Source organism: Pyrus communis, chromosome 7 (assembly GCF_041283825.1).
Source record: "Pyrus communis isolate YQ-2024b chromosome 7, ASM4128382v1, whole genome shotgun sequence".
Taxonomy (NCBI): domain Eukaryota; kingdom Viridiplantae; phylum Streptophyta; class Magnoliopsida; order Rosales; family Rosaceae; genus Pyrus; species Pyrus communis.
This window is the reverse complement of record NC_142571.1, coordinates 9,448,651-9,476,058: the sequence shown is the minus strand read 5'-3', so window position 1 is coordinate 9,476,058 and position 27,408 is coordinate 9,448,651. Positions and strand designations below refer to the sequence as shown.

The 27,408-nt window shown below is 37.6% G+C and overlaps 3 protein-coding genes and 1 pseudogene across 4 annotated transcripts; 1 reads left to right on the top strand and 3 right to left on the bottom strand.

Moving 5' to 3' along the window:
- Positions 1-266: 266 nt before the first annotated feature.
- LOC137733721 (Translation elongation factor EFG/EF2 protein) lies at positions 267-7,474 on the bottom strand. Its single transcript, XM_068472883.2, has 20 exons — positions 6,791-7,474; positions 5,820-6,041; positions 5,102-5,223; positions 4,857-5,007; positions 4,445-4,516; positions 3,951-4,046; positions 3,775-3,863; positions 3,624-3,690; positions 3,406-3,444; positions 3,255-3,315; positions 2,805-2,914; positions 2,632-2,706; positions 2,451-2,519; positions 2,226-2,347; positions 1,939-2,064; positions 1,653-1,773; positions 1,408-1,508; positions 1,206-1,266; positions 799-852; positions 267-697 (listed from the first exon to the last, which is right to left on the bottom strand). The coding sequence occupies exons 1-20, from the start codon at positions 7,202-7,204 to the stop codon at positions 593-595; spliced, it is 2,277 nt and encodes a 758-aa protein (XP_068328984.2). The 5' UTR covers positions 7,205-7,474; the 3' UTR covers positions 267-592.
- A 635-nt stretch (positions 7,475-8,109) lies between these two features.
- On the bottom strand, positions 8,110-10,830 carry LOC137733185 (PLAC8 family protein). Its single transcript, XM_068472342.2, has 5 exons — positions 10,699-10,830; positions 10,445-10,564; positions 9,936-10,050; positions 9,279-9,544; positions 8,110-8,749 (listed from the first exon to the last, which is right to left on the bottom strand). Exons 2-5 carry the CDS (start codon positions 10,553-10,555, stop codon positions 8,513-8,515), a joined length of 729 nt encoding a protein of 242 aa, XP_068328443.2. The 5' UTR covers positions 10,556-10,564; positions 10,699-10,830; the 3' UTR covers positions 8,110-8,512.
- An 882-nt stretch (positions 10,831-11,712) lies between these two features.
- On the top strand, positions 11,713-13,526 carry LOC137734794 (uncharacterized; annotated as a pseudogene). The gene is made up of 4 exons (XR_015964888.1): positions 11,713-12,047; positions 12,591-12,741; positions 12,881-12,974; positions 13,105-13,526. The product of XR_015964888.1 is annotated as an uncharacterized LOC137734794 (transcript).
- A 153-nt stretch (positions 13,527-13,679) lies between these two features.
- Positions 13,680-19,974, bottom strand: EMB2766 (structural constituent of nuclear pore). The gene is made up of 9 exons (XM_068474075.2): positions 18,417-19,974; positions 17,947-18,043; positions 17,579-17,657; positions 16,931-17,053; positions 16,199-16,276; positions 15,146-15,249; positions 14,523-14,610; positions 14,338-14,436; positions 13,680-13,914 (listed from the first exon to the last, which is right to left on the bottom strand). The coding sequence occupies exons 1-9, from the start codon at positions 19,822-19,824 to the stop codon at positions 13,822-13,824; spliced, it is 2,169 nt and encodes a 722-aa protein (XP_068330176.2). The 5' UTR covers positions 19,825-19,974; the 3' UTR covers positions 13,680-13,821.
- Between the last annotated feature and the right edge of the window lie 7,434 nt (positions 19,975-27,408).

Here is a 27,408-nt window from a genome sequence, read left to right as displayed (position 1 = left end):
CAATCAACTTATTGATTAAATTAAAAGCCGAATCCATCTCTACACATAATCTTGAAATAATCTTGTCTAACTGCAAATTTCAGTCCAGAATATAGCCCCCAAATTTCAGCGTCCACCACCTGACCTTGGCCCTTTATTTTACCAATAACTAGACAAATTTTAGGGAAATTTGCCTTGTTTCAATGGATAAATAGAGTCCAAGCATATTACAAAATTTATTAAAAATGGAGAAAAAGAAGAAAGGAAATGGATATTCCATACGTCTATGAAGGGCAAACTTTTAATATTTAATGGTAAATAGTAAAATTATTCAACCAAAAATAATGAAAAGGTGTAAACTATATGATACACAGTTGATGCAGAATATCAGCCTATAAGCAATTTAGGGTTGTTCTGGTCTTTCAAAATTATGGATCATGGAAATTACCTGACTCTTTCTTCCTAAAAAATTTAACAAAATTGAAGGTCGAAAAACAGTGTTGTATAAAAAACAGCGGCCTCCGGCAGGAGTAACGTATCGGTCGAAACACTTGCTGTTTAGCAGCAGTGGTGCTCATGTAGTTGTTTATCAATTCCATCTGCACGTCGTATGCTATTCAGCAGCAGTGGTGCCCTTGTAGTTCTTGACTAGTTGAGCCTGCACATCATTAGAAACCGGCGAGTGCTCTTTGTACTCCATTGTGAATTCGCCTTTTCCCTGCACACACAAATATTTTTTAATCTTGCGTGATATTTTTTTCGAGTGGGAATTTGGGAAAATGAAAACTTTTGGACTAGAAAGAGAATGTTCTTCATTACCTGAGTCATTGACCGAAGAGAAGTCGAATACCCAAACATGTTGTTCAGAGGTACCTAAAGAGCCAATTACGCGATATTGTTTAATGACACGCACATAAAAACAGCCATTAATTTAAGGTAATGCAAACAATGCTAGAATCAAATTTAACGAGGTAATTTACAACATTTATAATGTTTATTTACGTAAGGAATTCTTCGAAACAGACGAATGCCAAATTAAAATTTAAATGCTAATGATAATAGCAAGAAATATCACATCTGCCAAATGTCTTGACAAAAATCAGACCATAAAATTGTTAAGATGCTTGGGGACACTAACTCCAACCGCAACGTTTTCTTTTCCTCAAATTTTCTTAGTGGCATTAAAATCAAGCTGTGCAAACTACACAACCGAAAGCAATACTTACTTGGGCAGTAATAACAGAGTCATCTCCTTCCTGGTCATTTCCAATAATGATACCTTTTCTCCTATCGAACGACAGTGACAATATCTTCAGTTAATAAGTTGGTGATTAACCCATACATGTTAATAAGTTGGTGATTAACCCATATATTTTGATTATCCAAGAAAAAATAGCGTATTTCATGAAAGTAGTTGAAAACACTCACTTGTTAAGATCACCAGCAACAGTACCCTGAAACTCTATAGGTACTTTCAATTCCACCAGCATAACGGGCTCCAATATCACTGGTCTTGCTGCCGTGTAGCACTGTTTAAATATTTCAGATCTCAGTATAAATAATAACCGGAGTGGAGAAAGTTTTGTTGCCAGTAAAATATCATAAAGGCAAAGAGAGTATGGGCTAAATCAATTATTTAAAGAATCACTCCAATGAAAGGATATGGAAAGGACCTTTCTAAATGCATAAATTGCAGCTAATTTAAAGGCAAGTTCACTGGAGTCCACGGCATGGGAAGCGCCATCAGTTAATACAATACGAACATGCTCAACTGGATGTCCAATTAATGAACCCCTGCACAAGGGATAGCATTATGAGCAAACCAATAGCAAGGGACACACATTTAGACAAAGGCATTGTACCAATCTAGTAAATTTTACAGGGTAAACATTCCTGAAGAGCTATCAGAGTATCTTTCTTTGTATAATCAACTCTTAAGAACAGGCGGGGGGGACTCACGAATTGGCTGCTTCTTTGAAACCCTTCTCAATAGCTGGAATAAAATTTGATGGTATAGCTTGTCCCACAATAATGTTTTCAAATTCAAACTTGGTCTGTGAGTCAGCAGGGAGTGGTTCAATATACCTGCAACATACCAATAGAAGAAGTAAAATTACAAACAGGTGAGAAAACACCAAATCAGATTTACAATTTACAAACCTGAGTACAAGTAAAAATTCATGTAAGTGTTGCATAACTACAATCAGATCCAATTATCGTGCATATAAAGGCATCATTGGACTTACCCACATACCCGCCCATATTGACCTTGTCCTCCAGATTGCTTCTTATGTAAATAATCAAACTCAGCCCGCTGAGTAACAGTCTCTCTGAAGTTAACACGAGGTTTTCCAACAGTGGCATCAACCTGTTTAACAGGTATGAGAATAAGAATACAAAGTAAACTTTTAAGCTGCCTAACATCAATATATCTGACAATACATATTGCAAAATGAGAACAGGCCAGGCACCTTATATTCTCTCCGAATGCGTTCAACGTAAATGTCCAAATGCAGCTCTCCCATCCCAGAGATGATTGTCTACTCGAGGAACAGTAATGGTTAGGCAAAACAACTGTTTCTTGAAGTGGAGAAAATATACTTTGTAGACCAGATTGTATAATAGGATCATATTAACATTCAAATATCAGACCTGTCCGCTCTCAGGATCCAAGCCAACACGAAATGTTGGATCCTCTTTCTGAAAACGATTCAAAGCCTTTGAGAACTAGCAAAAAAGAAAGAAATAGACTGACGTAAGTACCACTGAATAATAATACAAAAAAACAACTCATCAACACACAATATCGAAAGAAATCTGCTCACTTGTCCTCCAGAATCTTTTGAAACTGGTTGAACAGCTAATGACATCACTGGCTCGGGGACACTCATAGAAGTCATTGTATATTTAACCGACCCATCAGTAAAGGTATCTCCTGAAGATACAAGAAAATATGTCTCAGAAGAGATTAATGTTAATTAAAAATAAATAAATAAAGACAAATAGAATGTTAATATCCAGGTCATAAGGCTTCGCCCAAATTAGTTCTCATGCACACAATTAGAGAGTTATGACTTAACTTTGACTCAGAAAATTTAGTTTTTCTATGACTCTATTTAACTTCCATTTTGATTAAATTAAATGAGACTGTACTCCTTGCTCTTAATCTCATACAAGGAAAACGCAGCTAGTGTAAATCGAGTAAATGTATATCTTTCCTTTATCTATTTTAAAAGAGAAAAACTGTGATTCCTGCCCTTGAAAAGAAGTCAAACCTGATGCACAGTCCACTCCAAAAACAGCAACGATTTGCCCAGCATGTGCCTCTTGAATATCCTGCAGATGAAATGCACCACAAAAAATGATGACATCAGTGAAATGGCCATTTAAAGTCTAAATTGCAATAACTTTAAACATAAAACTAACCTCCATCTCATTGGAATGCATCCGAACCAAGCGAGGAACCTGTTTCGCGAAAATCAAACTCAGCAAGACATAATTGATATGAAAAATCAATTCCAGAAGATGGATGAAAAAAAAATGGTAGCACAATACAAATATTGCAAATTAAGATCCACAAAGGCACAAAGGCTTAATTTGAAATGAGAACTATGGGGACGCAACAGAATATTCCTTGAACTCACCTTAATCCTTTTACCGGTATTAATGTTAAAAATAAAATCACCCTTCCGAATGACACCTTCATAGATTCTACATCAACAAAATAATTGTTAGATACATAAATACAAAAATAAGAAAAGCTATGCTACCGTTACAGCACATCTGGGGGGATACCTTAGATATGTTAACTGACCAAAACGCCCTTCCTCCAATTTGAAAGCCAATGCTACAAGAGGCCCATCCGGAGTTCCACCTAATGTAACCTACATCATTGCGGAAGTTCTTTTATTACCCAGGCAGGTTTGGAGAATGAAAAAAGATATCAGAATTAATTTCCATCAACTTAATACCTTCTCTTCATCATTAGTCTGGTCAAGAGCATAGTTACTGACTTCAGTCGGACAAGGCAAATAATTAAGAACAGCATTCAAAAGTGGCTGTACACCCTGTAATTCATAAATGGCAGAAGATGAAGAAATTATTCAGAGGCACAAGCAAGTAGCATATACAGAATCATTTGCAACTGGTGAAAAAGGATAAATACTATTTATAAGAGGAGCAAAAAGTCCCTAAACAGTAAATACAGACAGATTAGATATCTATACCCACTGGGCAATCACCAAATTATCTGTTCAGAAACAACAAATTATTTAATCTAGGAGCCACTACTGTATAAAATATAATGCAGTGTAATCTTCAGCAATCAAAATTATTTGAAGACGTTAACCCAAAGGCAGTTTGAAGTTGAGTTATGGGGAATGGCAAGATAATGTAACCACTTATGCACATATCAATCAAAAGGAATAGATATTTAAAATAAAAATTAAAGATCAAAAGACAGTACCTTGTTTTTAAATGCACTACCCATGAACACAGGGATAAACTTCCTTGCTACAGTAGCCCTCCGCACAGCTTCCTACTCAAAAGAGAAAAGAAGTTTTCAAATAGATGCACAACGAATTTCCATTGAACAAAAAGATATAGATGCACCACGAATTTCCATCAAACAAGGAATTTCCATTGAACAAAAAGAAGTTTTCAAATAGATACACAGAAAGATATAGATGCACAATGAATTTCCATTGAACAAAAACAAACGGTAGAAATATCACCACTTAGAATTTCATTGAAAAATATACCAAACCATCACCACAGTAAAAAATAAAAAATCACCGAAACCAACATTAATCGAGACAAAATACTCCATAACACATTTCATTTTTCACAATTTTTCTTTTGAATTTTATCCAAAGTACCTCAAGATCAGTAGGTGATATGGGCTCATCATCAAGGAATGCTTCAGCTAGTTTGTCATCAACTTCAGATACAACTTCAATTAGCTCGCGCCTCTTTTCTGTGACGAACTCCTCCATATCAGCAGGAACTTCTTCAGTAATAATGTTTTCACTAAAAAATGCAACAAGACAATAGGAAAAAAAATTAGAAACGGCAATACACATTCAAAAGGCACAATGAAAACACAATAGCATTAAAAACAGACCCATTGGGACCATGAAAATAGTAAGCTTTCATCTGCACAAGGTCAATAAGACCCTTAAAATCTTCTTCCAACCCAATTGGAACTTGCATGGCAGCACTGTGATGGCGGAGCTTAGCCCGTGCCTGCAGGAGAATCAATTTCATTACCACAACAGTTTTAAGGTCCAAAAATAAAAATAATTTATGTATCATATACAACTATCCTATCAAATTTCATAACTCAATCATCAAGGGAATCTAGCTTGTTACGGATTCTTAGCTGAAACTTGTGGCATTTAGCTTGCTACTTGAAATGTTTAAAACAAAAAGAAAACCCACACCTCTGTATCAGGTTGTTGCACAAATTTACAACCATGCATTCGGCAACCTACTGAAAATGAAGCTGATGCCAATCAATCCAACTACTATTCATAATTCCTACTTAATTTAATCACCTAAATCTTACAAACAACAATTATATCAACTGAAGACTTACATCCCTAGAAATAGAGATATCAAAACACGTAACCATCAAAATCAATTCCTTCTGCCGGGTGTACAACATAACTGAAAAGCTCAGGGCATAATACGATGGCCAGTATCCTGAGACATTAATTACTGGTTTATGTTCAATATGACAAAGGAAACAGTACTGAATGCTCTATGTTCGCTTGCTGAAAAACGATTAATAAACCCCAAATTTTGTGATATTTCCATGATTAGTTGATTTCAAAATGTACCTGGTTCAGAACTTTCCAGGGATCTGCTCCCATTCGGTCAAGTTTGTTTATAAATGCAATTCTTGGAACCTCATATCTTTTCATTTGCCGATCAACAGTAATTGACTGACTTTGCACTCCACCAACACTACAAAGGACAAGAATGGCACCATCAAGGACACGCAGAGCTCTCTCAACCTCGATGGTGAAATCAACGTGACCTGGGGTGTCAATTATGTTAATCTGCAATACCAAAATACAGGTTCTATAAGATACATAAGAACATGCAAATGATGAAAAAAAATAAAAAGAGAGAGATTATTTCATTCTGGAATGAAAAGTAAGACTCCTAACCTCACTTAACTTTTGGACAATAAATAGTTTTACTGAAGAGAAGGCAAGAAACGAAATCATGATCTCAATCTTACTTGATAATTTCCAACAATTTATTTCCTTTTCTAGCAGCATACAGTACTTAATACCGGTTGTTCCAACTAATGCCAAACAAATGTAACATTTTATTTTTCTCTTTACTCCTTTTGTTATTCCCAGGTCTTAACCAAAATCTAAAACCCAGGTCCAAATTCCACAGCCTGTCTTCCATGAAATCAAACTCACTCAAGCCTCTTACGCATTCAAAGTATAGTAGACAGAAGCAACAAACAGAATTGCAATTCAATCTTCTTGTATAGTAAAATTTTCACTGATTCAGAACATATATTTATCTTTCTTTCGACTCATAATTTTAGGACTTCTTAATTAAATGAAATCAACAGGTAAAAGAACTTGGTAATTGCGACCCACCCTGATGCTGGCAGCATACAAGTAATAAGCAGCATATCAAAGAGATCACCTCCCGATTTTCAACAAATTCAAAAAACTGAACAACCCAACTTATTAAAAACCATTGACAATCATTAAAATAAGTCCCATTTCATTCAAATTCCATTACTTTTCAGGGCAACGAAAAGGAAAAACCCTATTGCAATCACCTGATAGCCATTCCAAGTACAGTAAGTGGCAGCAGACTGAATGGTGATCCCCTTTTCCCTCTCCAAATCCATGGAATCCATTTTCGCACCCACGCCGTCTCTGCCTCGAACCTCGTGAATCTCGTGGATCTTCCCGGTGTAAAACAGAACTCTCTCGGTGAGGGTGGTCTTGCCGGAGTCGATGTGGGCCGAGATTCCGATGTTCCGAAGCTTGTCCATGGAGTCCTTCCACCATGGCTCCTTGTCCTCCTTGGCGCGCGCGAGGTTGCCGGAGGAGAATTGGCGGAAGTGGAAGGCGCCGATGAGGAGGGAAGACGCTGCCGATGGGGACGGGGAAGGAGGAGACGTCGCCGTTCGAGATCTGTAGAGGGTGTAAAGGAGGCGTGGCGTGGAGGGTGGAGGGAAGCGCGTCATGGTTGTGGGGGTCTCTGGTTTTAGGGTTTATGGGGGGTTTGAGGTAAAACCCTGAACCCTTTAGCGGTCCTCCCTGTCACTGCGCGTGTTGCTGCTCCGGGTTTTTGGGGCGAAAATGCTTAAGAGGGGCTCGGGGAAGGAGGTGGCAAAAGTAGAAAAGTTATGTCGGGTCGGGTCGGAATATTCGGACTTGGGATCCAGTGGTTGCATTGATTGGGAACAAATTTTATGCCTGTATTCCACCGACAAGTTCTGAGTTTGAATTTTGGCACTGATGATTCATACGGTGGTAATCAGGTAGAGGCTGAAATATCTCTATGAGTCTTTCCAGCCTAACCCCAAAAAGGTAGGTTGCTTTGACGAAGCCACTAGCTGGTCTTTTTTTTTAAAAGAATAAAAAACGCACAATGATTGAAGTCTTTACTCACGTACTTAAAGTCTTTGGTTTGATTTCCTTCCTCCACTTTATCACTTGTGTACAAAAACAATAGTGATGAACTCCAACAAAGAGAAACTACAATAAGACATAACGAGACCTAGAGATTCCAGCATCAACAGCCATCAGAAGATGTCAACAAGGGACGCTTGGTCAAAATAAACTAGATTAAGAAAACACGATGAATTCAGACACAGGACATCAGTCGCAAAGTTGTGGTGAACTCCCAACAAAGAGATCTACAATAAAACATAACGATATCTAAAAATTTCAGCACCAACAGACATCAGAAGATGCCAACAAGAGGCGCTTGGTAAAAATAAACTAGACTGAAAAAACATGATAAACTCAAACAAGGATCATCAGCTGCAAAGTTGTGGTGAACTCCCAACAAAGAGAAATTACAATAAAATATAATGAGACCTAGAAATTTCAACACCAATAGCTATAAGAAGATGACAATAAGAGGTGCTTGGTCAAAATAAACTAGACTGAGAAGACCATCAGCCGCAAAGTTTATCTCACGATAATCATGGTGAGTTTTACAAATCTTTCCTAGTGTAAAAACTCGAGTCAAACTTGCACCAATTAGCCAAGAGGTTGATAATACAAGAAAAAATCCTTGAATTTTCTAGCTTACTTTTTGAATTAAAATTTGATAATATTGCAAAGATGTGATAAAATATAAGGCAAAATCATGGGTGCAATGAAATTGATATTCAAATTGACGCCAATAACAATTCTCGTTGGCAAGATTTTTTTTTTTTTTTCTCAAAAACTTGCAGATTTCGCATCCTAACAACGCAACCCGGGTCATCAAACTTCTGCACCGGTTAATCTTCTATGGACTCGATTTATAACGAAAGGGAATGCTACACAGGCTGCAGAGCCAGCTCCATATTGGTGTTTGGATGACCAGGAGACTCTGAAGACGAAGCTTCAGCGTCCTTCTTCTCGCCGGAGTCCATCTCTTGAACCGGTGGAGGGGAAACAACGGTCATTGTTGTGGTTGTGTTATCAGATAAGTGGTTCCTCATCTCCCTGTGCTCTTGACATAGAGCACACCAGTGCATGCAGCAGTGCACCATGCATGGATCACACGGTGAATCCTGCAGATAGGTAAAAAATTACTTAAGGAAAAAGCTCTGAAGGCTCGAAATCCTTCTTTTTCTCATGGTATGTAGGGAAACTCGTCGATAATTGAAAGTTTTGCTTTATCTGAAACATCAAGCAAATATATGAAAGTATATGATGTCAAAGTAAACACCGATTAAGAAACGATGTAAAATCAGCGAGCAAGATTCATGGCAGACGATATAGATGATTGATTGAGAATATTGAAAAGGCAATTTAAGTCCAGCTTGAACCGGAGGCACAAACACACACACACATGCCCGCCCAATGCACGTCTGCATATTAATTCCGGCTATCATTTGGAGAGTCCCAAATCAACATTTCATCCTAAGACATCAATTCTCCATCATGAGCTGTACATTAAATGTCAGAAAACATAAATTTCGCCTAATAAAAGTAGAAGATAAAGGAAATATATCTGATTTGTCATCCTATTCGTTCATGTTTTCTGATTTATTTTGCATGTAATTTGAAGAAAAAAAATATATAGGAACTGAAATTCACCTTGAGATGATATTTCTTTTGCAACGACTGCCTAAACAGACCTGTGTAGATTGCACACATCCACCAGGCAAATAGCAATGTCTCGCAGATGAGAACTGAGGTCTTAGGATCAACACCGTGAAAAAACGCTGTTGCTGCTGCAACTGCAATTCCTCCTTCAACGCACATGGCATGGCAAACACAAGCATTGTTCCAAGGAATTTCTTCTCGTATGGTTTCAACATTACGCCCAAACAACACGCATGGACAGAAAAGTCCAGTCCAGCCTTCAGCACAAACACAAAAAGTAACGAATTATTAACTAATGACCATGGAAGTGTGAGTAATAGGAGATAATCCATGAAGGTAGTGACTTCTATCTCGTCCCACTCGACCATATATTCTGAAATCTAAGAAATTTTTCTTTTTTCATCCAAAATCTAAACAAATTATCATCTCAGCAAGAACAACAAAACACTCCTCCTCGTTTGCTATGCAAAGCCTTATGACCTGATGAGGTGAGAAAAGGTTGCATCTTGCAAGCAAAAACAATCTTGCATAATGGACAATGCAAACTTCTACTTTCTAAAACATCGGGTCGCATTTAACATTGTTCATCTTGTGTGATTAAGGTAATCACTGAAAGTGAAAAAGTGATAAGAGCAAATGAACTCTTACAACTCTCAGGATCTTGAGCACAACCAAATATCCCGGTTGTCCAATCTTCATCAGCTGGGGGTTGGTATCTTTCCGGTAGGGGTTGCCCACATTCCAAGCACTTCTCGACACCTAACTGTCAAAAGAACAACAAGAAACACAGTATCCCAACATTAGATTGAGGTCTCACAGTGAATATATATATATATATATATGTGTGTGTGTGTGTGTGTGTGTGTGTGTGTGTGTGTGTATGAGTACAATTTATAATTAACCCCCGAACAAAATGTTCATCCGCTAATTGAGGTTGCTGAATTTAACAAAACGTGCACCGATTTTAAACTACTCTAACAACGAAAAGAGGGGTGATTCAAGCTGCAAAACTTATAATCCGGAGACAGAGGAAACGTCTGCATGAGTGTTGATTATAACCAAACCGATGAGCTATGAGAACGCATGCTCACGAAATCTCTAAGAATTCGAAAACCAACATCCAATCTGCACCCAAAAAATAAAATCAGAATAAGGACCTGAGGAATTTGAATGGGCTGGTTGAGCTCTCCAGGGGTGATATCCTCGGATGGTGCTTCTTGTTCCCTCGTTAGCTTCACGTACCTCGATTGCGGATTCCCTTCTGCCATCTCCTTCTTCTACATTCATATCAATCTATATAAACACACGCAGATATACAAATATACATATACATACATATATATAAATACACACACACACACACACACATTATTTGATCAAATAAGATGGAAATTAGAGAGGGAAAATGTACCTTGAGATTGAAGAAACGGAAAAATTACTCCAAAACGTGGAGGATTTTTTTGAGGAATTGTGTCCAAATCTGTTTCTGAACGCAAGGCGTCGTCTTCGGCTCTTCATTCACTCTCGAACGCCATGGGCCATATGGGGTTCTCCAAATTCTGATACCACCCATTGTGAATGTTCGTAACACTCCACGTGTCCTTTGTTCCCCAAGGGAAACTGAAATTACTCCAAAATTTTATTTCACCCTTTTAACCCTGCACCGCACACACTGTTACAACTCAGTATTCATCTATGTATCACGCGAGGGGAATGATAAGCACACACCTGTTTTAACCTCTCAAATATTCTTATTTAATTATATCTTGTTACTATTAAATTTATTGAATTTAACGGCCACATAAAAAAAGGTATAGTAATTGAGAGGTTAAAACTGGTGTGTGAAAATCATCTTCCTATGTACATGAAGCAAAATCCATCGACCACAACACTATTTCCAACCCATTTGGAATTGCTTCTCCATAAGCTTTTGTGCTCATAAGCATTTTTGCTAGATGTATTTTTAATATAAACATGCTGAAATTTTTATTGAATCAATTATCTAAGTGTTTCCTAATGAAGCATATTTTATGGAAGAGCGTCTACTACCCATAAATGCTTATAAGTTTTTTGATCAAACGTACTTAAAAAACGTTTTGATCGTTAGAACACTTTTAGCCTTTTCAGAAGCACTTCCAAATAAGATGCAACTATTCCCTAAGTGATGCTCTCACATCAAAACACAAAAAGCAAACATTCAAATTTAACCAAATCTCTTTTTTTTTCTTTTTTATAAAAAAAATCTTAAACCGCGCACTCGTGAAAAATAATACGCTGGGGTGAATTCCGCCATTTCACATTTACAACAAAATCAGAGATGTTATTGTCCCCGGCCCAAAAGCTATGAGCATGGGCTTGTAGATGAGTTATATCGTATTACAAGAGAAAGCTGGTGATTCGTTGACGTGTACATATGAAAACCAACACTGACAAGAACCTAGATTAGTGAAGAAATTAAGAAAAAGGAAGCCATAGCCAATTAGCCATGGGAGGAGGAACCATGCCTATCATCCACGTCAGACATTCTTCTTCTTCTTCCTCCTCCTCAAACAATCTTCCAGTTCCATCTAGTAGCAGCGTTCAAGTGGGACCCATCACACCCTCGTGCACTGGTTCATACTGCTTCTGTGACTCTGGGAGTGAGACCTGCAGAAAACAAGAACAAGACAAGAGAGCAAGTCGGACGTCGTTGCTGAGCTCCGTTTTTGGTCCAGTTCCGTCCTGATTCGAAGTCGAAAATGCCATCCTTGCTCTTCTCAGGTGATGAGTACCATTAATTTTGTAGAAATACTATGTTTTCTAGGCTGTCAAACACGATTTTACTAGACCTATATTAAGTAAGAAAGTGGTATTCATGAAACAATTTTAAATTCATGGGCTTTGAATCCCACGTCGGGAAATCAAGGTACCTTGCATGTGCTTATAAATAATTGGAACTTCAACTTGCTTCGTAAATGTTAAATTTGAAAATAACAAGACTAATTAGCTTGATTTACTTATTGGTTTAGGTAGTTTTCTAATGATATAATTTGTCTAACCATATTTTAACTTTATGTTTTGGTAAACCGATGAAGCTTTTAGGGAAATTTCTTGTTAATGAAAAAGAAGGGAGAGAAAATTGGGTTCAGGAACTATCTTATTAATTATATCAAAACGAACTAATACTATGGTCTCGTTTGGTGTTAAGGATTTGGGTTGGAACCAATAACTCGCTAAATTCAACGAATGTTGAATGAAGAAATGGATGTCAAAACCGCGGCGTAAGCGATTGAATATTTCTGATCATGTTTTCTTGTTTAGCAGTTTTCTGCAGGGAATAACTAGTTCGTCTCAGTCAGAGTTGCAGTGGCTTCAGCCGATATTAGATTCTTGTGTTACAAGAAAATTGCTATCTTATGGACACGGAAAAGTTTACGATGCTTTCCAATCGTTGCAAACTGATCCTTCTGTTAAGGTGCTGCCTTGTTTTTGCCACTAAATGCTTATCCCAAAAGTGCTTCGACTCTGCTTTTTAACGTTTTTTTTTTTATTTTTAAACTTTTGGGTTATTTTTCTTCCTTCAACGTGGCTTGAAAAATCGAACTTGAGTGTAGAGGATGGTGGTTTCCCTGTCGTCTGATAGAGCCCTATGGGATGCGGTTACCAACAATGAGTTCGTTAAGAAGCTCCGAGAGCCTCCCTCCTCCGGTATGCATTTCCGGCAACCTTAAACTCAATTTACCTGGCGTTTTGTATCTTATCATGTTTTAGGAGAATTAAGTTGAAATTTAGCTGAACTTTCTAATTTAGTTTTACTAATTTATATACATTTCTACAGATTTATCTGTGTGTGGGAATGAAGGGCTGCTGCCTCAGAGTTCAAACCAAGAGCCAGAATTCGCTAAACGCGTTATGAGGTGGATTATGGACATCACAAGAGCAAAAGTTATGGAGCTCATTGAGCAGTTTCAGTCACTTGTGACTGATATATTTCTGCCGCCGCCGGAGACCCTGCAGGAAAAGAACCCGACGGCCAACGACAAGGATCAGTTTGAAGAAAAAGTTAGATCCTCATTGCTTCTCACCGTTGTTATCCTCTTGATTGTGGTCGTCGCACGGTTCCGCGGAGCTTGATCGCCGGATCTGCTCCGGAAACATGTTTGTACAAATCACATCGATCATAACTCGCTCTCATTCGTGCACATGCATTACTTCAAACACTGTTTTGTGAGAATAAAGTCGCAAACTATCTTTTGACAATTATGTAACACTCCATAACTGAGGGAGAAAATAAACCGATCGCCATCATGTGTTAAGGTTTGTGATCGGTAACACCGAGGGGCGCTGCTTCTGCCACGTACAATTTTTCGGCGCCACGGTGGATTCATAGAGCAGTCAATTACACAGAAGAAGTAGACATCACAAAAATGTCGATAGAGATTTGTATATCTGAACATTTATGCACCACAAATGGTTATTACGAAGAGTATTTAACATACACTAAACTTCGAAACTGATGTGTGGGGGAATTGAAGGTGGTTTACAATTCCGATGATCACAACATCCAGTATTTTGGAGCCACTAATTCGCGATCTGCAGCAGGACCTTCATTGGCGAGCTTCTGAATTCGCGAGGAGAATTCTTCAGCCTGATGGATTGGACGAAGGTCAGTGTGTTGCCATTAAAAATGAAACCGGATCTCAAGCATGTAGATGAAACAGTACACATTTAAAAAAAAACATTTCTCTGCACACTTCAATTGTTGTAATCATTACGTTGTTTTCTCCCATAGGACCAAAATACTGATGAAATATCACTAATGAGAGAAATTACGGGATTTTTTTTCAAGCAAACAGTACAAAACATTTTGATGAAAACGTTGAATCTACTAGTGGTACCAAGGGCATTCTCATAAATTAAGACCATGCATACAATAAGGGGAATCGGATAATCTTAAACTCTTCATACCGTGTATCTTACTCCTAGTTACTAATAAAAATGAGGACACGGTGCACCCTCTTTAGATACTAACAACGATAACTTATAAAAAGTCATGCAAAAAGATACTAACCTTTTCATCAATCCACATTAAAGAGCTAAGCTGATTGTTTAAGATTCGGACAACCACATCTAACGGAGCCATACCATCATTTGCATCAAGTTCCCCTCCCTAAACAAAACGAAAACATTATTATAATCATCAACGTATGCGGTCAAAGATTCTTAATAAGTATAACACTAAACTGAAATAGTTACCTGGTTGGCATTTAAGGTCTGAATAATTGATTTGATCTGTTCTGTCACCTGCTCTAGTTCCCTCTCTACAAACTCAGCTTGCTCATACCTGCGATTGAAACCATAACAATAATACAGAAAAAAAAAAATTCAGGACCAGTGGCATGCTTATAAACTACAAAAAGCAAGCAAGACCCAAAAGGGAGGAAAACAGGAAGAAAGAATGTAGTCTGCGCGTGTATGTACTATGTGCATACACTTATGCAACAGAGCAATCAACATGCCAAAATGGTTATCCTACTAACTTTTCACCATAATTCCAATAGGACTAGACAAAACCTCTTACAGGATTGTCAATAAACGGATTAATCCCAGTAAAGAAACAATAATTGGCTAGTTCACACCCAAACAATCTATTCCCCATGTCCATATCAGGCCGCTAAACTTACTTGAGCAGGAGCATACTTTGCAACTTGATTTCAAGAATGGTAACAGCAAAATGTACAGATTGCCTAATGCAACAGACAAAAGTAGTACTGGAACAGAGAAGCACATATACAACTGGTCCAATACAGATAGCATAAAGCAGCCTAAAAAATTTCCATCAGATATAATAAAACAAAAGCAACATTACAAAAACTCACATTGCATCTCTTGTGGATGCAGCCTCATCATCACGGAGCAATCCATGTTCATCCTTGTATATACGCTCAGCTTCTTCTTCCATGCTTTGCAAAGCCTTATCAACCTAACAAGACAAAATAAAGAAGGAATATTACCATACATATATGTTTTCATTTGCTGTAATCCATTGACAGCTGGGTTTATTCTTGGGGATAAAGGGGGGAACATAATACCTTTAGGTCACAAGGTCACAAGGTCACAAGGTCCATCTACAAATTTCTTTAAAACTACTAGAGTGTTTAAAAAAACTAGTTTTAAGACTCGCCTAGGCCCTTTTTGGGGCGGGGCTACATGCCTCTGCCCAGCGGGAATGGCTATAGACTAGCCTAAATGCCTAGGCCATCACCTCAGGCACCTAGGCCATCACCTCAGGAGCAAAGGCAACCTGGGCGTTTCATTTTTTTACTTTAATAAAAAAAAGCCAGTTTTGGGCAGGGTTTTTATAAAATTCATGCTAATTTTATGTTTCTAACTTAGTTTCTATTAGTTTATTATGACTTTTTGATGTGAATTGGAGAAATAATGATAATAGTTAAATATTTGATTGCTTGGCATGCTTGCTTGATTGTTTTACAAAGTATTATATTTTATATATTAAGTATTATAATAAATTTAGGTACCGTGAGACTATCGCCTCACACCTCGAGCCTATCACCTAGGCGAGGCTATCCATGAGATGCCTTGATTTCGCCTTCACCTTTTAAAACATTGCTACTAGTTTGAACTAATAAGTTTCTAAGTATCCGCTTTAGGGCTTGAAACACTAAAAAGAGAATATTTAATTTAAAAAAATGACAACCCCAAACCCAAAGATATCTAGTTAATGTGTAATATTGTTTTATATAGTCCTGGTTGTGTACATCTATGGGATCAATTGCCTAGTGGTCCTAGAAGAAGAATAAAAGAGCAGCTTCATATATCAAGGAAACATTAATTATGATGCATCAGTATGTGCTATATACAAAGATTGACATAATGAAGACTATTCTAATTAGTGCACTACTCTAAAGTACCTCTTGCTGATGAGTCTCAATTAACTCTAGTTGCCGCTCCAAGTTAGCTTGGGTTTCAACCACTTTCGCCACTTCAATCTAAATAATTATAACATGCAAATCAAACATTATTATTAATCATTGCAACTATTGAACAAATTCATATTAGTTCATGTGAACAGTGTTAATAAACAATGAAAATACCAGCAGAGAAAGCAAAAGAGAAAAGCATAGGGGCCGTTTGATTACCATTTTGTTTTCAGTTTTTACTTTTCACTTTTTTGAAAACTGAAATCTTGTTTGGTAACTACTTTCAATTTTCAGCTTTCAAAAAAAATGAAAGCTGAAAATTAATTCCCTGAGTTTTCAAATTTGGCCTTGAGTTTTCATCTTTTGGTTTTCAGTTTTCAATAGTTACCAAACAAGATTTCAACTTTCAGTTTTCAAAAAAGTGAACTAAAAACTAAAAATGAAATGATTATCAAACAGCTCCATAGTAGAACAAGAAGAAATGGGGAAACCAACCAAGGGATACACAACTAAGTAGTCTTTTTATCTTCAAACAAAAAAAGAAGGAACTGAGACTGATTGTGCAATGTTACATATAAGGATAATAGTAATAACACATTGAGTAAAAATACCGCTCACTGAAGGATATCAACTAAATGAAGTTACTAATGTATCATAACTGAAAATCATATAGCTGTTAACCAGTCTACCCAAAATTTTCTAATATATTGGGAAACAGATCACCTCAAGCCTAAGAAGAACATCACGGTTGTGCAAAATCCTTTTGTCCCAATCTGCTATTGCATTAGCCTGCTTTCGGAATTTTCCAGTACGCTCTTGAAGCTCAGCATTCCACTCCTTGATGATCTTCAACCAAAAGAAAAAAAAAATTACTTCTTATGTAATAGTTATCTCAGAGAACAGAAAGAATTTATCCCTGTATAAGTAAAGAGTTACACTGATAATAGAGTAAGGTAGAGAAACTGGTCTTCTAAAAAGTATTTCCTTAAAGAGATGTCTCACTTTTTAAGTGGATTTGAAGAATGATTATAATAATGATGAACACGACATGCAGAGGAGGATAAATTCAGTTGCATATGTTCGGGGTTGGTTCAAATTTGTTTCTGCATAAACAAAGGATTTTCCTTAATATCTTTTCAATATCAGGACTAGCCATTCAAGGAAAAGTTTGCCCTTTGTTTAAGCTAGTAGGAGTTTGTAGTGTGAGATGATGCATGTGTGGCATAATATTTGCCTTCACCGCACTGGTAGAATCGTCCAGATTTTTCAGTCATAAACTAAACATATGCAAATAACTAAAGTGGGAACTCAGTCATATAGCCATGTTATAAACAACACTACTTATAAACAAAAGGCAAACATTTAAAGTACCTCCTCCACAGTCTTCCCTGTGATTTCAGACGGTAATTTTGGTGCAGTAGATACTGTAGTGTTGACATTTGTAGTTGTCCTATAGAACAAGCAGGGCAGAAAAGCACAAGTCAGATAGAACTCCATAATTTCTAAAGATCCGAGCATACTGCACAAAACCTTTTTTCTATTTCCAATTTGTGGTTGGGCAGAAAGAAAAACTGTTTATAAGATGACCTATTACAATAGATTAATGTTAAAGCAAAGGAGGTAAAGCATAATGCGCCAAGAAGTTGAACTTTGTTGTACGGGGAAAATACGGTACAAGAAAGTTTAGATGTATTAAAAAACAATAAATGAAAGTTAGAAACAAGGCCAAGTACGCATACCCACTAGTAGAAGCTGCAACAAGTGATGTTGATGTCTGAGTTGCAGCAGTACTTGTAGTGGTTGTTGTAGCAGTTACAGGGGCTGAAGTACCGACACCTACAGAATAGCACTTTTGCACGGTTACAATTTATCGGGACCCTTCTAAGTAACTAACGCTTTTGAGATAAGCATACATGAGTTGTGGTTCAGCAAGAATGAGGTTCTCAAAATCGCTTTTTCACGTGCCTTGTCTACGGAGTTACAATTTCAAGCACCAATCACAACTCAAAATGCTCTAAAACAAATGAACTCAAAAGTTCAAAGCCATTCGCAACATAATCCCGCAAAGCAATTCAGTGTTCTTCTAAGTTCTACCCATACTCCTAATATTGATTCGAAATGCTTAACCAATTTAAAGACAAATAACCACAATAGAAGCTCTGATACAACATTAATTGAAAAGTGCCAAAAGAAGGTTGAGAAAACTCACCCAATGCAGGCGTGGTAGTGCTTGGTTGTGCTTGAGACGATGGAGCAGGTGTAGACCCTTTTGTCAAAGACAAAAAGCCAGCAGAAGAAGCAGTAGCTCCTGAAGTAGTTTGGAAGGAGAACGAGCTTACAAGCGAGCCCCCGGAAGAAGCTGCTGAGCTCGCAGGGGCCGCCATTGGAGCCGTTGTTGCAGCGGTGCTAGAAGCCGGAGAAGTAGCAGGAATCACAGCAAAAGACGGCATAGTGAAAGAGGCTTGGGTTGTAGTGCTAGTTGCCGGAGTCGAAGAAGGGGTTGTGGTCGTGAGAGTAGAAAGAAACGGAGCGGAGGGAGTTGGGAAGGATTGTGAGGTCGGTTTTGAGGCGGCATTGGAGAAACTGGTGGAGAAACCGAAAGAGGATTGTGAAGCGGAGGAAGCCGGCGTTCCGAAGGAGGAGAAGCTGGAAGCGGTTGTTGATGGAGGAGCAGCGGTGGTGGGAGTGGAGGTTGTGGGTTTCAAAAGAGGGGAGGATGTTGGTAATGTGAAGGCTGAAGTGGAAGTGGAGAAGCTTTGGAACGATTGGGTGGTTGGAGCTACAGAGGATGAAGGTTGGGACGAGGAAGCTGTGCCAAACAGTGGCGAGGGTGCGCTGGGTGCAGAGGACGCTGTGCCAAACAGCTGCGAAGCGGAAGTGGACGAGCTTCCAAACAGGGTTGTGGGTGCGCTGGGTGCAAATGAGGTTGCTCCGAATGGGGATGAAGTGGCGGAAGAAGGAGCTCCGAATAGAGGGGAGGCGGAGGCGGTGGAGGTGGGGGCCGATGAGGATGAGCCAAACAGGGATTGGGACGGAGTTGAACCAAACAGAGGAGTTGAAGCCGTTGAGGCCGAGGAGCCAAACAGGGACAGGCCAGAGGATGCGGCTGATGAGAATCCAAAAGAAGGAGCGGAAGCAGAGGAGGTTGTGGTGGTGGCGGCGGCGGATGAGAATCCAAAGGAAGCGGAGGCAGATGAGGTTGTGGTGTTGGTAGAGGAGGGTACGAATCCGAAAGAAGGGGCGGAAGCCGAAGACGTTATTGTGGTGGTGGTGGTGGCGGTGGGTGCGAAACCGAAGGAAGGGGTAGAGGCGGAGCTAGGGTTTGAGGATCCGAATGGGGAGGAGGAGGGAGTGGAAGTGGAGTTGAGGGAGAAGGAGAATGGAGATGGGGAGGAGGAAGGGTTAGAGGGAGTGGAGGCGCCGAAGGCCGAGGATCCAATGGAGAAGCCGGTGGTGGACGTGGTGGCAGGTGCAGACGATCCGAATAGGGAGGCAGAAGAGCCGAATGAGAAGGAGGAAGGAGGGTTGGAGAAAGAGAAAGGGGAAGTGGATTGGGCGGAAGAGGAAAAGGCGGAGGAGGCGGAGGAGGCGGAGGATCCGGATGAAAAGCCCGACATTGTTTTCCCTCTTCTTCTCTTCACTCTCTTCTGGTGCTGCTGCTGCACTATGTGATTGAGAGGTTTTTCAAATTTTGGGGTTTTTGGTTAAGGCATTCCAGAACTGCTCTTTTCGATTTTTGGGTGTCGATGGCTTCCATAGGAGTGGGCCGGGCCTTCATCCATAATGGGTAAAAAACATGCATTTCTTTCCCTCCTTTTTTATTTTTATATTTTTTTATTAAACGAAAGATTTTATTATATTAGATACAAGATTAGCTACATTTCTGATTTGCTCTCAACTCTCCGGAATTTAAATGACTCACTGTTTATTCCTGCATATATTAGTAAATACAAGAATGATTCATAATCGAGATCAACCTTTCAATTTCCATTTTGGTTACGAGTATGCACGCCATAAAATTGATGACTCTTTTGTTAATACATAACTAGCATATGGGCACACACAAAAAGTGTGAGAAATTTTTTTATTTTTACTTTTGAAATAGAAGGAGAGAGGCAAAGAGTGATACAGAATGTGAAAGTGAGAAGTTTTTTTTTTTTTTTAATTTTAATTAGAGATATGTTAGGATTACATGTAGATGAGGCTTTGAAAGAAAAAAAAACAAAATTTGGTTGTATGAAATTACATTTTGCCCCATATTTCTTATTCATGTTCTGTTTTAATTAGAGGGTTAAACTAGTAATTTCATAGGATTTTGGTTAATTATGAGTGTTTTATTAATTAATAGAGATAATTAGAATTCAAATAATGAATTGGATTCTAATTATGAATTTTATTGCGTTCACTAAATAATGAATTGGATTCAGATTATGAGTATTATTTGGAGGTAGTATTTAAATTGAGGAGGAAAAAAGAGTATAAAATTCATTTATTGTATTCATTAAGCTCTTGTTCTAAATAAATTTTTAATAAATCAAATAATATATATCTTTTTTTACAAACATAAAATAATTTACATTAAATTCATCTAAAATATGAGGAGAAAGAAGATTTAGTTAGTTAATAAATAATCATTTTTTAACATGTTGATGTCTGATTGATTTATCGATCTTCGATTCATGTTGTCATTATTTAATTTTAAGTTAAAAATCCCAAGAATATTAAATAGCTACACAAACTGAAAGTATCTACAAGGTTGAAAGCATATACAACTGAACAGTTTTACAAATGGAAATATTTATCCAACATGTTCTTGAAGATGCCCCACAACTCCTCTCCCTTGTCGATGAGGATGTGGTAGTCTCCATTTTTCTCTGACAATATGGCATTTTGTCTCTCCTTCCATTATCATTCAAGCTAAAACTCGAGCTTGCTTAACCTCAATCCGCCACTTCTTTACCGCCCGCTCTTGAAATATTTCTTTTTCATGTTGCATAAATAAAGTTTTGATATCAGATCATTGCTGAAGGATTTGATTTTGTCAACTAAAACTTTGTCATCATTGAATATAGTTTGAGCTTGCTAAAAGGCTGATACTCCATTCCCCAATTAGTCCTGACACACCCCGATCCCAGTGTTCGAAGGACAATAGGATGACCACATGTTGGCCGACATCCAAGGGTGACGCAAGCCATTTTATGAATGCATATGCCGAGAACATATGAAACATGCATGTAATTTTCGCGCGTAAGAACGCAATATAGTAATCAAGTACAAACCTTAATAAAATATAATATTCAACTACCAACAATGTAAAAGTGATAATGCATGATATGTTCAAAGCATTACACTAATTCGAAATACAAGCGGAAGAAATATTAGAAAGTGTGATTACAAGAGATGTCATACACAGAAAGGACACAAATTCACTGATATGGGAATGCCTCGTAGCTTGGGTCGTATACCTCGTACCTAGGTCCTGAAGGGGTGCAAAATAAAACATAAGTAGACCAAGTTTATGTATATGCAATACTAAAACAGTTATTCTTCAACGTACTAACCCTCAGTTTAGAAAACTCATATAGCATAATAAGTAATAGGTTTTCCGAAAACTCCAAGACGAAATGAAGATCACCAAGATCTTTCATGGCGAAACGCACACCCAGTCGTTGAATGAAAAAAAATGAGATGAGAGGAGACTGAGGCAGGACAGTAGTCCTGAGAAAGATCCTTCTGCGAACTGTATATCATATAAAGTGTGCTTAGTAGTGGTATCACAATTACCCGAAGGCACTACATCACCGACCCGAAGGTCATATATGAATATCTTCCACTCGAAGGCACTACATCGCTCGGTCGAAGCCACATATAAATATCTTCCACTCAAAGGCACTACATCGCCCCGCTGAAACCATATATAAATATATTTCGCCCGAAGGCACTACATTGCCAAACCAAAGCCATGTATAAATATCATCCGTCCGAAGGGACTACATCACTCGCCCGAAGCCATATATAAATATCTTTCCAAAATATATCTCATCAGAGCTCAATAGCTCAAACATCATATCATAAATTATATTCATAAATATCTCAGTAAACATAAATTCTATAAAGCATGATAATTCATAAAGCATTAATCTAATTTACTCATAAACGTTTCATAAAACGTAGTCATAAAATCATGATTTTCATATATGCATTTCTAATAATAAAGATCATTCATTTTAGAAGGGGTCCACTCACAGATACTCCGTCGTCGAATATCTGCTTAAACTAGAGAGGACGGGGTCTCCACTAACAAACACACCTAAGCACATAAAGAAAACAATTAATGAAACTTTACTAAAACGATTGAATTTGGGAAAACAGAATGTGGATTTGGAATCAGGACGTCGAAATTAGTTTATGAGGGGTCTTGGCTGAAACCCAAAAAATTCAATGTAGACAGTCAATGGTCAATGGAAGTCAACGGTCAACGGTCAACGGGTCGATTTAACCAGGTCACTTGAATACCCACAGGAAACTGGGTTTTTGGCCAGAAATCTGGACAATTTTCAAAGCTTCGCAACTTCTTCGTTTGATAACCAAATTCAACCCATAATATATCAAAACGAAGCTAGGAAAGTGTAGAACAAGAGAATATCTATTTGGAAGCCCAATGGTTGCTAGAGATGGTCGAAAAATGGCCTGAAAGGTGACTGGTCCGTGGGAAAACTGGGTTTTTCATTGGATTCCTGGGTAAACTTTAAACGTTCATAACTTCTTCAATACTCAACGAAATCGAGTGATTCAAAAATGAAAATCATACTTCTCAACAAGATGAAGAGAATGGTACTTTCTTGACAGCTAACTTGTCGTGGTTTGGCCAGAAACTATCCTGAAAGTTCTCGGCCCGACTTGGATTTCGATCACGACAATCCGAAAGTAAGTTCGAGGTAAGTTTGGGTGTTCTAGGCTCTTGAGGACGAGACGAAGCTCGTGGTTCTCTTGGTTTGGGCGGTGGTGGGAGTGTTGTCGTTGTTGTTTATGTGTTGCCTTCCTGGAGAATGAAGGTTAGAATGAGAGAACAGAGTTTGAGAAAGAGAGAGTGCGTGTGTGTTGGCAGAGAATAGAGAAGAAATGGGAGAAGGGGGATGCACGGGACAAAGGGGAAAAAGCAAGGGGACAAGGTAGGTCCTAGTGGCTCACAAAATACGAAACGTGAAACTACCGAAATATCCTCGACGTTACGAAAATAAGGATGGGGCATTATAGGTTCAGTATGCCTTGGAATATTGGCCCAACACAAGGAGGGAATAAGTTGTCTTTGATCTAGTCTTGAAGGGTTATGCAAAGCTTGATGCGTTGACCCTTATCTATTAAGCAGGCATAATCCTTCCCAAGGAAGCCCTGAATTATAGATTTGGTCTTGTTGGTCAGGGTTTCTATTTTGGTTGAAGTTGAACTGTTAAAAGATGCAGTAGCAGCCGTGGATGTAGCCACGAGATCCTAGAGAATTTTTATTGATCCAAAATGTTAGCTTCCAAGGTAGGCGAGTGTTTCTACTAAAAATAAAATAAAATCACACATTAGAAGAATATTTCAGGTCAAAGCATTGCCTAATGAGAGAATAAAAGATTTGAAAATTTGAGAAGTACCTTGGCAGGCCGTGAAAAAGTGGCTTCATTAGTGGCAAAGTTCAAAGCACAAGAAGAATCTAAGCCTTGTAATAATATGGAGATGCATTGATCATCAAGGGATTAGGAAAGTCTAACCTATCTTCGTTGACAAAATATTATGTAGATTTCAATAATGATTGTATTAAATCTGAGCCTCACAACGATAAAAGTAATTACTTCACAGAGCTTTCCAATGCGATGTAAAATCAATCGCATGACTGTGGAGTTCATGTACTTTTAGATAAATAAGGATTCTCATTCTTATTTTCAATATATGGATTATCTTTCGATAAAAGCATGTCAATTACTTCACGTTGTAAGAAACTGCATTATGTTATCAAATATGCAAATCTATATGTGATATACTTGCTTTCAAAACATTCAAGGCTGGGTATTTGAACTTTCCAAATTTTCCATATCATATATGTGAAATTAATATACATTTTGTAATTCATATATAAAGCTACATTTAATGGACAAATAACGAAAAAGGAAAACACATGAAGTACCTCCTGAGTAGTTTTCCCTATGATCTCATATGGTAATCCAATAATAGGTATGATGGAGTTGGCATTTAAATTTGTCCTAGAAGACGAGCAAAATAGAAGAGCACAAGTTAGATAAAAGAGCCTTTACAACTAATGTTTTTTCTTCCGTTTCCAAATTTATGAATTTCAATTCAAATTACACAACATCATTATGTCTAATCTTTTAAGGTTGTATTTGCCTTCAAAGCTCAATGAAAAATTCTTTATAATATGAAAAGCACATAAAAGACTAAAATAATTAATGTCAAAGTGATAATAAAAGGAAAAAAAAAAAAAAAAAAAGGAACAATGCATTGTTATGAAGTTGGACTATATTGTATTGGAAAATAGACTACGAGAAAGTTCAGATGTCATACCCTTTAGTAGCTACAACAAGTGTTGAAGTTGCCGGAGTTGCAATTTTACTAGAACTGTTTGTCGTTGTTCTAGGTACAAATGTTGAACCTACAAAAGTACATTTACATAGTTACAACTTACTAAAACATTTCAAGATACTAAGATAGCAGGGGCATGTAAGAAATATTTCGTCAAAACTGGGGTTATGGATAAAAAAATATACCAACTCAAGCAGCAAGGATAAACAACTAAACTATTCTAAACAAGTGGACTCCAAAGGTTAATCATGTTCTGAAAATTGGTACCAAATAGAATAACCTGCAATTTAAAATATATATCAAATATGTTAGTTTACTCACAGCGGAAGTAGTAAATTCAATGCTCAGTTTACTAAAGAGTTCCTAGTTAACTAAGATTCAGTTTAGTGCACATTTTAACGCTGACAATCTTAGTTGCATGGACTTATCTATTTGCTAATAACGATGAACATACATCGCAAGAAAAGAGTTAGATAAGTAAACTTGACAAGCGATAAATTGCATGGGATGTTTTGGGCCAGAAAAAAAACTCACATCTGGATTAAAAAACCAGGGACTCTCCACTAAGTTCAATCCACTAGTGTAAACAAAGGTTCATACAAAGATCACACAAGCTCAATTCCTAGATCACTATCTACGAAGTAGTTTTACCATTGTGCAACATTGCCTTACATAAGATGGACTCATTCGGCTTTCACAAAGTAGCAGCTCCTCTTAAGCTAAGCACCTTGTTGCACCAAGATCAACCCAAATCATGAAATGATATGATGTTATGATATGCATATAAAATCTGGATTCAAACGACTAGTCAGATTCTTCAGTCAAACAGTTGAAGAAAGAATCCAACTTGAATCCAAAAGCTTGGTCTAAAAATGGATTTAAAGTTTAAAACAAGACCAAGAACATAATGCAAAACCTTAAAATAATGCAACCTTAATATATAATGATTGGGTGTTTAATGCATGAAGTTGGTACTGCAGCTAGGGTTCCATTAATGAAGAATATGCAAGCTCAAAGCTTTAAAGGCACACTTTCTCTAAAATAAATTCTAAAACACCCAAAAACTAAGAACCTTAGCTAGGGGATCTTAACCCCAAAGCATCAGTTTGTTTTTTACTTACCAAGGACACTTGTCATACTACAAACTGATCAAAAAATATTAAGGGCTGAGATCTGACCATCATCAGAAAGCTGTTAGGAAGCCCATATGGGCAGCTCTTAATTTGCGTGCCCAGCCAACCAGAAAGCAATGAGCAATTCTGACTAGACAACAACATTAAACAGAATGCACCAAGAATATAAACGTGCAATGCGCATGCATGACCAAACATTTTGAAGTGAAGTGAGCCACATCCTTGAATGTTTAATCCCAGCAGCAACCCATAATAAAAGAATGTAATCTAAAACTAAATTGAGCATGTGGTACACAAATACAATATTTGACAAGGAAAGCCAAAAACTTAAGACTAGACTTTACAATCACCCCATTTGGCTTTCCTTGACAAAATACCCCAAGCCTAAAACTAATTTCACTCACCCACACTCAAGAGAAGAGCCAAGGAATGAATCTTGCATATGAACCTGCATATGAACAACTCTTGACAAGAGCAAGTGAAATTTATCATGGGTAACCAGCTTGCAAGGTATTAAACATAACTGAAATTTTTTCTCCCCCATTTTGTCATGGTAAGACAAAGACAAGAAGGAAAATCGCATAGAATAGTCAAATTTGCTACAAATACACATGACAACAACAAGAAGAACACAACGAATAAAGAATATTCACTAGATCATACGGATATGCCCAAGCAAATTGTAGCAACAATTAGACTAGCAACAAGTACGCACAAAAAATGATCTGACTCCCCAAGAAAGGATGCATGCAATGAAATTGAACTCTCCCAAAATTGTTGAATTTCATGAAAACACATTCCCCCATAATTCCAAATCATAACTTCATTTATCTGATGAGGGACACTGACTCAAAAAATAAAATAAAATAAATAAATAAATAAATAAAAGATGACCATTGACATATAAATTTGAGCATAAGCATAGACAAATGTACCTAAACAACTGAAGGCAGCTCATTAAGATGATAGAGATAAAGATAACAGTTGAATCTTTGCACCAATAAACTATAACTAAAGCACAAGCCAGGAAAGGGATAAGAAAAAGTAGTTTGAATATCGATGCTTCTAAGAAATATTGAAAAGACAAGTGTTCAACAAAATAATATGCAATGCAATTCTCAAGAGACAACTCTTCAAGGGCATACAAAGACAACAATATAGAGATGAACACTTGCTCATGATGCAACTGTGATGTGTCAAGGTAAGAGGTTATGATTGGTGACAGCCATCTTGAAATCATAAAACCAAGCATTTAATCTCAAAAGCATTTTCAAGATTAACCAAGCTTTTAATAATCCATTGACTTTAAGAGACAACACTTCCTACATAATATGGACAATGGACAAGACTTGCAAAAAGCAAGGCATAAGCCTTGAAGGAAAAGCCAAAATTGGTGTGAAACTTTGAGTGAGGCACTAATTTGAGAAATACCAAGGTCATTTGAATGAAGGTGAAATTTTGATGAATCACCATTGATATTTTAAG